The following is a 12,489-nucleotide window of genomic DNA, read 5'->3' on the forward strand; positions in this document are numbered from 1 at the left end:
AGTTCATAGTCTACGTGCAGCTTGGCAAGTGAGCAATTAGTGTTTTGACTACAGGCTAGGGAGACAAGAGCACGGGAGAAATTTGTCTGGAGATTAGAGGGCCTAATAACAGCTCAGTGATTGCCTGAGGTCTCTTATATAGGCAGCATGACCTATGACATTGTTTGTCTAGTTAGGAGTAACCTGGAGTGCTTGGAGAGGGATAAAGTTCATGTCTGTATATAGTAACTTGTATATAGCTTGTGAGTTTACTGCCATATATAATAAACTACAAAACCAGTCGTCAGCTTTGTTCCTGACCGTCATCCAGACTGAGCAGTCTCGATCGTTGCCTAGGAAAAGCTGCACTACTCTGCTAAGTTGTGCATCATAGAAGAAGTTCAGAGGTGAAGAAACTGGTCCTAGCTGCATGCGAAAGGACTTCAGAAAGGGCCCACAGGCTTCGGAGTTTTAACAGATGCCATGGGACTTTATTGGGGACATTCTGTGTGTAAGACATATTCAAAGCATACTATCTACAGCCGAGTGATCATTCCTTGCCCCAAAGGCTGCCTTGACCCTGGGATTGCACCTGATAAGGTTTGAAGAAGAATGGCCATCACAAGCATTTTCCTTTCACACAATATTTCAAAATCTCATCCATCTTTATTAACCTTGAGAGGTTAAGGCCACACCAAACCTTCATCCCTAAACCTGTTTAACCACTACAGGACACAGTTTTTCACAAACTTCAAAGTGGGACATTGGTAGCCTCATCCTAGAACTAGGTTTCCCAAGAAGCAGGAAGTAATGATGACCACGTTGCTATTTTACAAGCTTTTCAGTATCACAATGTGTAAGGAAAAGAATATTCTTCTTCCTGGCTGTGTACCAGACATTCTGTTGGTTCTGACATAATGACCAAACCATGGTTTAGCTGTTGGGAGGGTTTGAGCCCTCCCATCTCTTCTGTGACTTCCTGGTTCAGGCAACCATTGTACCTGAGTTGACAAACCATGGTTTGTGCTTGCCCTACAAACCATAGTGACATAAGATAGTATGCATTGACCTCCCCATGCCCCCCATTAATGCTTTTAACTGTTGTTGACTTGTGGCAATCAACTCATTAAAAAATCGCTTCATTGAGGCTTTGCTGAAGAGCGTATCAGTTTTGGAAATTTGTGTAATGGGCTACATCTGTGCTTCCAGTTTTAATACTTTCTTTAAGTGTCTCGCTTAGCAGGTTATGTTACGCAGTGGCGTGTAACATGTCTACATTAAAATGAGATTGTCTTGCACAATGATGTTTGGAGTATAGTACTAGAATGACTATACACACACACACACACAGACACACACATATATAATGTTGCATGTGAAAATTACTGCTGTTGTCCAAAAAAAAAAAAAAAAAGAAGAAGAAAAGAAAACCTTGTAGGCATGAGATCACGTGCTAGAATGTTGCAATTACACCTGTTTGTATTCTGGGGACGTCTTGCCTCTGCAACCTTTTCATCTTGAAATGGAAACTAATTAAAACAAATGAAATGAGCAAATGTTCCCTCATTTCTTTCTGGATTACCTTTTCATCCTTTGCTTCAAAGGTATTTGCATTTTTAATGTTCAGATTTCCTATCACGGCTTGTCCAAAGAAAGCTCATAATTCTCATAAATTACTTTCACAATCCCCAATTACATTTCCTTTTGTTTCTGCAGATTGTACATGCCATAGGTCTGTCTTCCATGCAGGAAGATTTTTTAGCTCGTTATGGTCAAGTCACATCCTGCAGAATGAAGCCCACTTTTGAATTAGATGCAAATTAACTTTTTGATGGCACTAACAATGTGAAATTAATCATTCCTGTCTGTGCAACAGTTGGATCTATTGTAGTGTTTTATCCAAGCATAAATATTATGTAGCATAACAGGTTGCTTGTAAGATCAGTCATTGCAGTGTGGATGGGAAAACTCCAGAATTTTTTCCATGGTGTTGTGACATGACAGCTGCCACACCATCTAGTTTGGTTACCTAGTGAAGTGCTTGCCATGGATTCCATAGTGTTCAAGATCTGCTAGAACTAGGAATGCAGGAGATTTAATTCCATCTGGAGTTCAGGACGGATTATCCGGTTCCACTTGCAAGTGGCTCCATTTCTGGGAGTGAAATTGGACCCATCAAGTTCCAGTGGGCTTTGTTTCAGAAACACTATGTGAAGTGATGAAGGAATGGGTTTCTCAAATCTAAAACCTGACTGTGCAGTCAGTTTGAAACGGGCCCCCAAATCCCCATTTTTCCTTCTCCAAGGGTCCATTAGCTAAAATCCATTAACTTGAGCACTTGAGCCAATGTATAACAGGAACCCAGCTGTATAAACAAAGCTCTATCAGTCTGTGACGCTTAATGGATGGCCTTGTCAGTTCCGAAGTGGAGACGGGATGGCAGAGCTGGGGCTTATTTTATCTTGTAGGTTGTAAATATCCTGACACACTGACACACAGACCTTGCAAGACACCCCCACGCTCGGGGATGGCGCCAGGAGTGCTCTTAAAGTTGGTGACCTTCTTACCCCAAGATAAGGAATACAGGAACAGGAACATCCTTTTATGGTCAAGAGTATAGGAACAGGAACATCTGTTTATGGTCATGGATGTCAACTTACGTGTATAAGCTGACGTGGCTGGATTCCTGGGGAGGGGGCAAGGGGACCAGAAAGGGTATATAAGCTGTGTGTAACCACTCTTTAAGTGCTCTTGCTGTGAACTGACCACGCAAGTGCCTTTCTGCTGCTCCGGAGAGCAGAAATAAATAACTCTTTCTCCGAAGCAACCTCGGTGTCTTTTGACTCTTTCCTCCCTCTCCGGGAGCAACACTCACCCAACCGATCGGTAAAGTCTAATAAGGCTACAGTGAGATCTGGTTTGGTCTGAGGCTTTGAAATGGTCTTTGCCACATTGATGGGCTGGACCTCTCCATCCTTGCAAGGATGAGTTCTGCAGGCCACTTGGGTTTTCTTCAGAGTCTGGATTTCATGCATGTTCCTAGTGGAAATAACAAATCAGGTATCAAGGCATACCTGTAGAAAGGGGAAGGGGAAAGCTGTTCTCATCTAGACATTATTATAAACTACAGCTCCTATAACCCCTGTCCATTTGCCATGCTGGCTGGGGCTAATGGGAAGTGGAGTCCAAAAATCATATATGGAAAGCCACATTTGGGGTCTCAGTTACATTGCCTGCTATACCCATTACTGCACTGCCTATACTTTTGACTTTGTGTATTGTATACGTTAATGAGCCTGCTTCTGACAAAGCATTTCACTGATGTGTGGCTTCATGGTGAACTTTAACAGGAGCTGGAGAAAGAGAGAACGGATCTGATGGAAGATGTGACTGCTAACAAAAGAAAGATGAAAGAACTGGAAGATAACTTGCTGTACCGGCTGACAAGCACACAAGGCTCTCTGGTAGAAGATGAGAGTCTCATCATTGTACTTAGCAACACAAAGAAGACGGCAGAGGAGGTGACACAGAAATTGCAAATTTCTGCAGAGACTGAAGTACAGATTAATTCAGCCCGAGAGGAATACAGACCTGGTGAGCAGAATGCCCTCTAGTGATGGTGACCCAACTGTCTTAAGTCAGTGGTCAGAATCATGATTGGAGCTGGGAGATGACAATATGGAAACATGGGAAAAACTAGATTATATAGCTAATACAGAGATGTGTTAGTCTTTGAAAATAGTGTCTGGCAGGTCTATAGTTTCGGGAATTGATGTTTTCCTGGTCCCACTTCACTTTGCCCATACGATCAATCCATAGCATTGCTGCATCCTTCCATCCTCATCAGTACATACTTTCACCATTCCATGGGGTACTTGAAAATGTGTCTTCTATTTTTCTCCTCTTCACTCCCAACCGATTTGTTTTAATTTATCTGTATGTACTTACTGCAGGGTGTGGACTCTGTAGCTTGTGAGCTAGTTGTGGCCTGGCATGGGACCCAGTTTGGCCCATAAGGCCATTTCCCACAAACCATGCCCACCTGCCCCACACCTGATGACATCTGTGGATCGGTTGCATGACAGAGGTCCCTGTGGGGAACTTGGTCGCACAGCTGAACCCTGCAGGGAGCGTGGTTGAAGTCAACACCCATCATCTAAGGGGCAGGGAGTTCATCCTTAATGGAACAGCTGCATGACCAAGTTCCTCACGTGGAATTCAATCATGCAGCCAATCCCAGAAGAAAGCAGGGTTCAAGCCCCTTCTGCTGCTGTTCCCAAGTGCCTGTCAACCAGCTGGTGTTGGGCACTTGGAAAGTGCTGTGCAAAAACACTTTGGCAGTGGCCTTCACCACCCACCTGTCTGCAGAAGTAGAGAGAGATCTTCTTCTTCTTTGGTGATCACTCATAGCCGAGTAAGATTGTCTCTTAACAGTGAGTCCGGAAGTGACTGTGGGGGCTAATTCTGGATCCACACATTCTTCCACAGTGGGGACATAGGTTTCCAGGTAGGAGTTGATCACTGTGAGGGTTTGCCAAGCATGCCTTCCTCTTAACACGTTTCTCCCTTTCGTCCTGAGTTTGAGTGTCTTCAAAACCCAGTGTATCTGAAGAAGTGTGCATGCACACGAAAGCTCATACCAAGAACTAACTTAGTTGGTCTTTAAGGTGCTACTGGAAGGAAAAAATTTTTTTGTTTTGACTATGGCAGACCAACACGGCTACCTTTCTGTAATTCAAAACCCAAGACACCTTTGGTAAAGGCTGTTCTCCAATTGGAGCACTCGCAGGCCATTGTTTCCCAGTTGTCACTGTTTATACTACATTTTTTTAGATTTTCCTTGAGAGAGTCTTTAAACCTCTTTTGTTGACCACCAGCATTATGCTTTCCATTTTTAAGCTTAAGTTTAATAAAGTAGTTACTTTGGAAGACGATAATCAGGCATCCACACAACACAACCAGTCCAACGAAGTTGATGTTGAAGAATCATTGCTTCGTCACTGGTGATCTTTGCTTCTTCCAATACACTGGCATTAGTCCGCCTGTCTTTCCAAGTGATGTGTAAAAAATTTCAGAGACACCATTGATGAAATCATTCGAGGAGTTGGTGTTTATAAGTGGTCCATGTCTCACAAGGCTGGCTGCCAGGCCAAAAATGTTCTACACCTTTGTTACATCTACATATTACGTATAGTCTTATGTATGAAGTCCATTATAAGATTTATCCAATGGTGGATTTTATTTTATCTTGTTTTACTTTATTTTATTTATGAGATCTTTTTTTTACTTACCCATCACCATATGGTCCCAGGCAGATTGCCATAATATAATATACAGTTATAAAAGTAAGAAAAGCAGTTAGTTATAAAAACAACAACAAGGAAGTCTGTTCAGAACAGTAGAGATTCAGCAAAGCGTTATTACTGTGTTGATGTTGCATCTCTCGTGCTCTTTGTTGAGAAGCCACTGGAGGGAGAGCTGTATCTGTGATAGATGCTCTTGGCTTAATCCACACTGGAAAAAATGTATAGAAACTGGATTATTTTGCTGAATGCCCATTGGAGATTCGGAAAATGATCTGAACTGTAAATTGATTTTGGAATGGATCAGGCTGCCAATCTCATTGCTGATTGCCAGAGTCTAAGATATTTCTGCAAGGGTTCTGACCCTGCCTCTACCTTCTCCATTTATCCAACCTGCCTGGGTGGCCTCTTCAGATGTGCTGCAACCTGAAACAGGTTCCCAAACCCCATAGTGCCCTGATTAAAAATAGATATGGAAGTGCACACTTCAAAAATCCAGTGGCTGAACTCCCAGAATTCTGGGGTTCATGCCATCATTGCGATGCATTGCTTTTCTGCGACTTCCTGAATTGGTGTATTAGTGGAATTTCACCCATGGAACAGAAAAGCAGAAATCTGGAGCACGCACTGCAGTTTTAAAATAGGTGGATGTGTGGCTTGCTGCAAAGCATTAAGACAGAAAGAAAGAGGTCTGGAATTTTTCTATTTGCAGTATATAGGCAGTGGGGTTTATTGCTGAAAACAATGTTCTATCAGGTCTCGTTCAGACTTCCTTTTGTGACCCATATCCAAGTGTTCTTCTTCTTCTTCTTCTTTTTGTCCCAGTGCTTTGCCTGGGAAAACCCATGTTTTACCTCTGAATTGGAGCAAACAGCAGTAAAATATGGGTTTTTCCTGGGGAAAGTGCTGGGACAAAAAATAAAATAAAATTCATCAACAGAGCTCTAAAGCCTGGACTTGTACCTGGAAAAAGTGGTGCAAATGAGCCCTCTGTTAACCATGAACAACATGCTATTATTTGTCCATAAGAAGACCACCCGCTTTTGTATTGCATTCTGTATTTTGATCATATCCAACTTTTCTTTTCTCCAGTTGCAACAAGAGGAAGCATTCTCTATTTCCTGATAACCGAGATGAGTATGGTCAATGTCATGTATCAGACTTCACTCCGACAGTTCTTGGGCCTGTTTGACCTTTCCCTTGCTAGGTAACTATGACAAGTGAGATCTTTCCCTTTCTGGGGATTGGTATTGTTATAAGAAAAACTGCTCCCTTTCCCTTATGGGGTATTCTGGAGCCTGTATAGAGTCCTTAAGTGGGTTCCCTATCTGTAGCAGAAAACAGGCCAGCCAGAGTATATTGAGAAGCAAAGCGGCTAGTAAGTATGATCTTTATTAAAGGACCTGTTGCAACAGAGTCCCCACTCACCACACACAGAGGGAGATGAACCCTGAACAATGGTGTGCAAGCCCTTATATAGACTTTTGAAATGGCCCACCCTGTAACCCAAGGTAAAGGTAAAGGGACCCCTGACCATTAGGTCCAGTCGTGACTGACTCTGGGGTTGCGGCGCTCATCTCGCTTTATTGGCCGAGAGATCCGGTGTACAGCTTCCGAGTCATGTGGCCAGCATGACTAAACCGCTTCTGGTGAACCAGAGCAGTGCACGGAAACTCCGTTTACCTTCCCGCCGGAGCGGTACCTATTTATCTACTTGCACTTTGAGGTGCTTTTGAACTGCTAGGTTGGCAGGAGCAGGGACCAAGCAACAGGAGCTCACCCCGTCGCGGAGATTCGAACCGCCAACCTTCTGATCAGCAAGTCCTATGCTCTGTGGTTTAACCTGCGTCCCGGTAGCCCCCCCCAAAACATCATGCATACATCACAGAAGGAGGTGGTCTATGGCAGAAATCCTGTCTGCCAGGATACCTGATAATGGTCGCTGGTTGCATTACCTGGGCAGCCTGGCCATTCTTTTGTGATGGTTAATACTTCAGTTCCTAAATCCAGGTCACAGGCTTACCCTATTCATACACAAATATGCCCATAAGACAGGATATGCAAGCAAAAAGACAATGGGAAGGCTTTTCCCCATTTGCCTCCCTTACAGCAGAGGAATATTTCAGGTCATTGGGAGAGTCAGAATGGCTTCAGGATTGCTCTCCCATACTATTTCAGACGCGTGGTTCATATATTTAGATATGTGTGCATTTATGAATATTTATTCTGTATTTGAGACCTTCCAGTTCTCATAACAGTATATAATCAGATGGCCAGACTGTTTTCAAGGAGTTGGACGTGATGCAAGGAAGCCAGCATCGTTTGGAGTGTTCCTTCATTCACTTTGCGCCACTGTTTTTGTTTGGCATGTTGTGGACATTGCACAAAAACTTAGCAAATCCATTTGACCAGAAATGACAGCAGGATAGGGTAAACAGTGCACAAACCGTGATCCATAACAGCACTATCATTTGTCTTAACTGTCTGAAAATCTACAGTCTTTGGTTTCGCTTGATGACTATTTCCCCTGTGTTTGCGTTTGCCATTGAATGGGCAAAGTAACCTAATGCTGTCATTATAGTACAATCCTTTTTGTATTGATTTCCACACAATTTCTCAGTTTAAGTAAATTCCTGATTGCATCTGCTAAGCTTCCCCGCTCTATCCCTCTCAAGGGCTGGAGTCTTCTCCCAGTGTTTGTCTCAAAACTATCGTGAGCTTGGGAGAGATAGTGAGCAATGTAATGAAAGGAAACAGAAATCCTACCCGGAAAACAAAAATCCTCTTAAGCTGTGTACTGACATCGGAAGCTTAAAGCTGCGTTCAAAGGCTTGAGCTTCCGTTGTTTAAGACGGGGAAATCACTTCAGAGGCAACTGAATAATATGTCGTCCACAGAGATTAGGGGACCCTGGTTAACCAGAAGCAATTTGTCTCTAAAGGGCAAAATAACTGCTTGCCCTTCACTTATTTGTCCATATGATCAGCAGGCAGACACACAGTAATGTGTGTGATGGGCCTGTTGCTGGCCCTTGAGTTTACCTTCGTTGGAAGGAACCAGTGGGTCAGTAGCAGTTGGTGGCGCAGTGGGGTGACTTTATTAGATAGAACTCTGTCTTCACAAGCTTCTCACCTGTGCCAGGTTTTCTTAAAAAATAATAATCAGGCAGAACAGATAAGGATAAAGATAATACATTTCAGTATTTGAAGCCGAAATACTGTGCCCTTCCATCTATTGATAAAGTAGTTTAGCTCCCTTACTAGGTCCAAAGGTAAAAGGTAAAGGACCCCTGGATGGTTAAGTCCAGTCAAAGGCGACTATGAGGTTGTGGCGCTCATCTCACTTTCAGGCCGAGGGAGCTGGTGTTTGTCCACAGACAGCTTTCCGGGTCATGTGGCCAGCATGACGAAACCGCTTATGGCGCAACGGGACACCATGACAGAAACCAGAGTGCATGGAAATGCTGTTTATCTTCCCGCCTCAGCAGTAGCTATTTATCTACTTGCACTGGCGTGCTTTCGAACTGCTAGGTTGGCAGGAGCTGGGACAGAGCAACGGGAGCTCACCCCGTCACAGGGATTTGAACCGCTGACCTTCTGATCGGCAAGCCCAGGAGGCTCAGTGGTTTAGACCACAGAGCCACCCGCATGGTCATAGTAAGTAGTAAGCTTAGCTCCCTTACTAGGTCTAGTGTAGTAAGAGTTCTGTTGGATCACGGTGACTGAGCAGCTTATATGTCGATTTGGCCACTGTGACTGCCTGTTTCTGCACATGTTCGGGCTTATGAAGTGCAGCTTTGAAAATGCTTTCTTTTCAGAAGAAAAGGCTTTCAAAAACCTCACCAATGGCAGTAGATTACGCTTTCATTCTCTCCTTTCCCCACTTTCTTTTGAACAGGTCTGTCAAGAGCCCCATTACGAGCAAGAGAATAGCAAATATCATTGAGCATATGACCTATGAAGTATATAAGTACGCTGCACGAGGGCTTTATGAGGAGCACAAGTTCCTGTTCACATTGCTCCTCACCTTGAAGATTGACTTACAGCGGGGCAAAGTGAAGCACGAGGAGTTCTTGACCCTGATTAAAGGTCAGAGCTACTGCATAAAATGTGCAACTTACTGTGTTCCAACCCGGTGCAAATGTTCAAATTCTCCATGCAACGTGGCAGGCAACCTGTTGCCCTCCAGATTTCATTAGACTACAACTCCCATCAGCCTCAGCCTGTGCTAGGAATGGATGTCATGGGAATTGTAGTCTGGGAACATCTGGAGGACTACAGGCCCCCCATCTCTACAGTAGGGGATATGGAGAATGCCAGTATGCCGGTGTAGGCCTCTACGCAAAGTCCAACACATGAGGTACAGGTGGGGCAATTGTGCCATGGGAAATGGGCAGCGCAGTCACAGCCCATCCACCATGAATAGAATTTTAAATATCTGACTTTATATATTTAGTAGCTCTTTTCAACTGGTTTTTGCTGTAATGTCTTTTTTCAGGTGGTGCTTCTTTGGATCTGAAAGCTTGTCCACCTAAACCGGCTAGATGGATCCTGGATATGACTTGGCTGAACTTGGTGGAGCTCAGTAAACTGAGACAATTTTCAGATGTTCTTGACCAAGTAGGTGATTGACAGGAGGCAAGGATTAAGCAGTGTGACACGTTTCATTCTCTTGAAGGATTCTGTAGATATTTCAATGTCACATGCCTTTTATGCTTCAGAGGAACTGCTGATGTGAACCTAGAAAAGTGAAGTCCAAGCCTGCCTCAAAATGTATTTTCCATTTGACTGGCATGTGTTAAGACAATCGTGTTGGAAGGCCTCAATCTCCATGCTGAACAGATGTTTCGGAAGCAGATTTTCTGTTTCTGGTGGACCATTTTCAAAAGAAGGGAATTCCAAAATTGTGGGACCACTACTGAAAAGGTCCTCTTGCAAATAGAGACTAGTCTCATCTTCCACGATGGTGGCAACCATAAAAACATTTACAGATCCCAAAGCCCAGGGATGAATATATGGAAGAAGACATTCCTTCAGATATCCCAGGCCCTGGCTGTCCAAGGCTACACAGCTCCTTAAATTTAGCTCAAAAACTAACTGGTACCCAATGAAGCTCTTGAAGCATTGATGCAATATGCTCATGAGGCTTGCCTAAGACAAAAGCCATACTGTCACACTTGGGACCAAGTGAAGTTTCTGAGGTGTCTTCAAGAGTGGGAATGCACAAAGCGCATGACAGTGGTCAAGATGTGATGCTGCCATTAGCATGGACGTTTTCTAGAAAGGGACACCCCTAGTCCTCCATTAAGATATCTGAAACTAAAAAATAAATAAATCTTGCTATCTATGCTATTTAATAAACATATTCCCGTATTTGTTCTTAATAGATCTCACGGACAGAAAAACAGTGGAAAATCTGGTTTGATAAGGAGAAACCAGAAGAAGAACTTGTTCCCAGTGGTTATGACCAAGCTCTGGACTGCTTCAGACGCCTCCTCCTCATAAGGTCTTGGTGTCCTGATAGAACGATAGCTCAGGTGGGCCAAAAGCTGTGCTGGTCCCGGGGGGAGGTTACCGTGGGGCGAGGTCCAGGACCTGAGTCGAGGGTCGGCAGACAGTCCTCCACGGGCGAAGTGGGGTCCAAAGCGAGGAGCCGGGCAAGGACAGGAACTCTGGGGGAACAGGACTGGGTGCTGGCCAAAACAGCTCTTCAACGACTTTGCTCCCGCAACCTGGGACCGGGCTGACTGGCCTTTATCTTCTCTGAGGCTTGGGGCAGTCCCGGCCCCCAGGAGACCCACCTCTCCTGGCCTTAAGGTGAGGACTCCTCCTGGGAGAAACCAGTTCCCTCCGCCTCGAGCCTCTGCAGCTCAGGAGAGGCTGGAGGGTTACTGGACCCAGGGGAAGACTCACCTTCCCCTGACAGGGCTGGGAGAGGCGCACCTGTAGGCACTGTGTCCTCAACCCCCTCCGGAGCCAGAGTGGGTTCACCTGGTGCCTGCTCCTGAGGATCCGGCACAGGTGCAGGCGCTTCAGAATCAAGGCCCTGCCCCAGTTCAGCCGGCCCTGGAGGCGGGGACTCCTGTGCAGGCTGGGATTCCTCCGGTTCAGCCTCTGAATCGGATTCACAGGCCATCACAAAAGCTTTGACTAGGATGGGAATAGAATGCCGACGGAGGGGGGCCTCAAAGCAGTTCTAAAGTGAGCATTATAAGCGAAGAGATCCTTACATGTCAAAGCTCCTGCAGTCCAACACAGCAGGAATCTTTCCCATTCCCAACAGCACCTCTCTTACCTGCTGATGCTCCAAAAATGCCCACCCACCAATATCCTGTATTACCAGGAAGACATGAAGATGGGAACCTGTGTTTCTTGAGATATATAGTTGTATCCATGGTTTGATGTCTCGTAAGAACTGAAAACTTGGTATGAAAATCAGTGTGGGAAAACTGGTGCACATCTCCTTTTCTTTTCCACTAGGCTAGGAAGTACATTATGGATACCATGGGGGAGAAATATGCAGAAGGGGTCATCTTAGATTTGGAGAAGACTTGGGAAGAATCCGATCCTCGCACTCCTCTCATCTGCTTCCTTTCCATGGGCTCCGATCCCACTGATTTCATCATTGCTCTGGGGAAGAGGCTGAAGATTGAGACACGCTATGTGTCCATGGGCCAAGGGCAGGAGGTTCATGCCCGCAAACTTCTGCAGCAAACTATGGCACACGTGAGACAAATTCTCTACTTTCTTTTAGTGCAGATCAGTCTTTGAATTTTTCCAGGATTTTATCGGTCATCAACATGGGTTAGGCTAGGCATAATTGGCTGCTGATCCATGCAGAATTGGTTCCTACAGAGACCTTGTGCCACCAACAGAAACAGCTTCACACCACCTTCTCCTGGTAATGTCTAGTAAACTTGAGACATGATGCTGTGTGAGATTACTCAGAATTAAGTCCCATTGTGTTCGAGGGGCTTACTTCCTAGTTAGAATGGTAGCCTACAGTGGGAGGCATGATGTTATCATGTCGTGAGTTTCCCTACTCTCATGGCTGCTTAAGAAGTGGGGCAAGGAATTGACAAATGCACATTACAAGTGAGAGAATGGGAAATGGTGTGGCTTTATTGCTTCCATTCACGTGCTCACAGTAATGCAGGGGTGGAAACCTTTTTCCAACTAAATATCAAAAAGAACTTTCTGAAGGTAAG

General features: G+C 44.7%; 1 protein-coding gene across 5 annotated transcripts in view; it reads left to right on the forward strand.

The window, feature by feature from the left end:
• Positions 1 to 12,489, forward strand: part of DNAH5 (dynein axonemal heavy chain 5) — a 178,137-nt gene that overhangs the window by 136,918 nt on the left and 28,730 nt on the right. For all 5 annotated transcript variants that reach the window (XM_053397140.1, XM_053397141.1, XM_053397142.1 and 2 more), the window contains 6 exons: positions 3,330 to 3,573; positions 6,375 to 6,489; positions 9,180 to 9,370; positions 9,780 to 9,901; positions 10,669 to 10,818; positions 11,762 to 12,007. In XM_053397140.1, coding sequence (XP_053253115.1) covers positions 3,330 to 3,573; positions 6,375 to 6,489; positions 9,180 to 9,370; positions 9,780 to 9,901; positions 10,669 to 10,818; positions 11,762 to 12,007 — 1,068 coding nt within the window. The remainder of the gene's footprint in view (positions 1 to 3,329; positions 3,574 to 6,374; positions 6,490 to 9,179; positions 9,371 to 9,779; positions 9,902 to 10,668; positions 10,819 to 11,761; positions 12,008 to 12,489) is intronic.

The sequence above is a fragment of the Podarcis raffonei genome, chromosome 7 (assembly GCF_027172205.1).
Source record: "Podarcis raffonei isolate rPodRaf1 chromosome 7, rPodRaf1.pri, whole genome shotgun sequence".
Taxonomy (NCBI): Eukaryota; Metazoa; Chordata; class Lepidosauria; order Squamata; family Lacertidae; genus Podarcis; species Podarcis raffonei.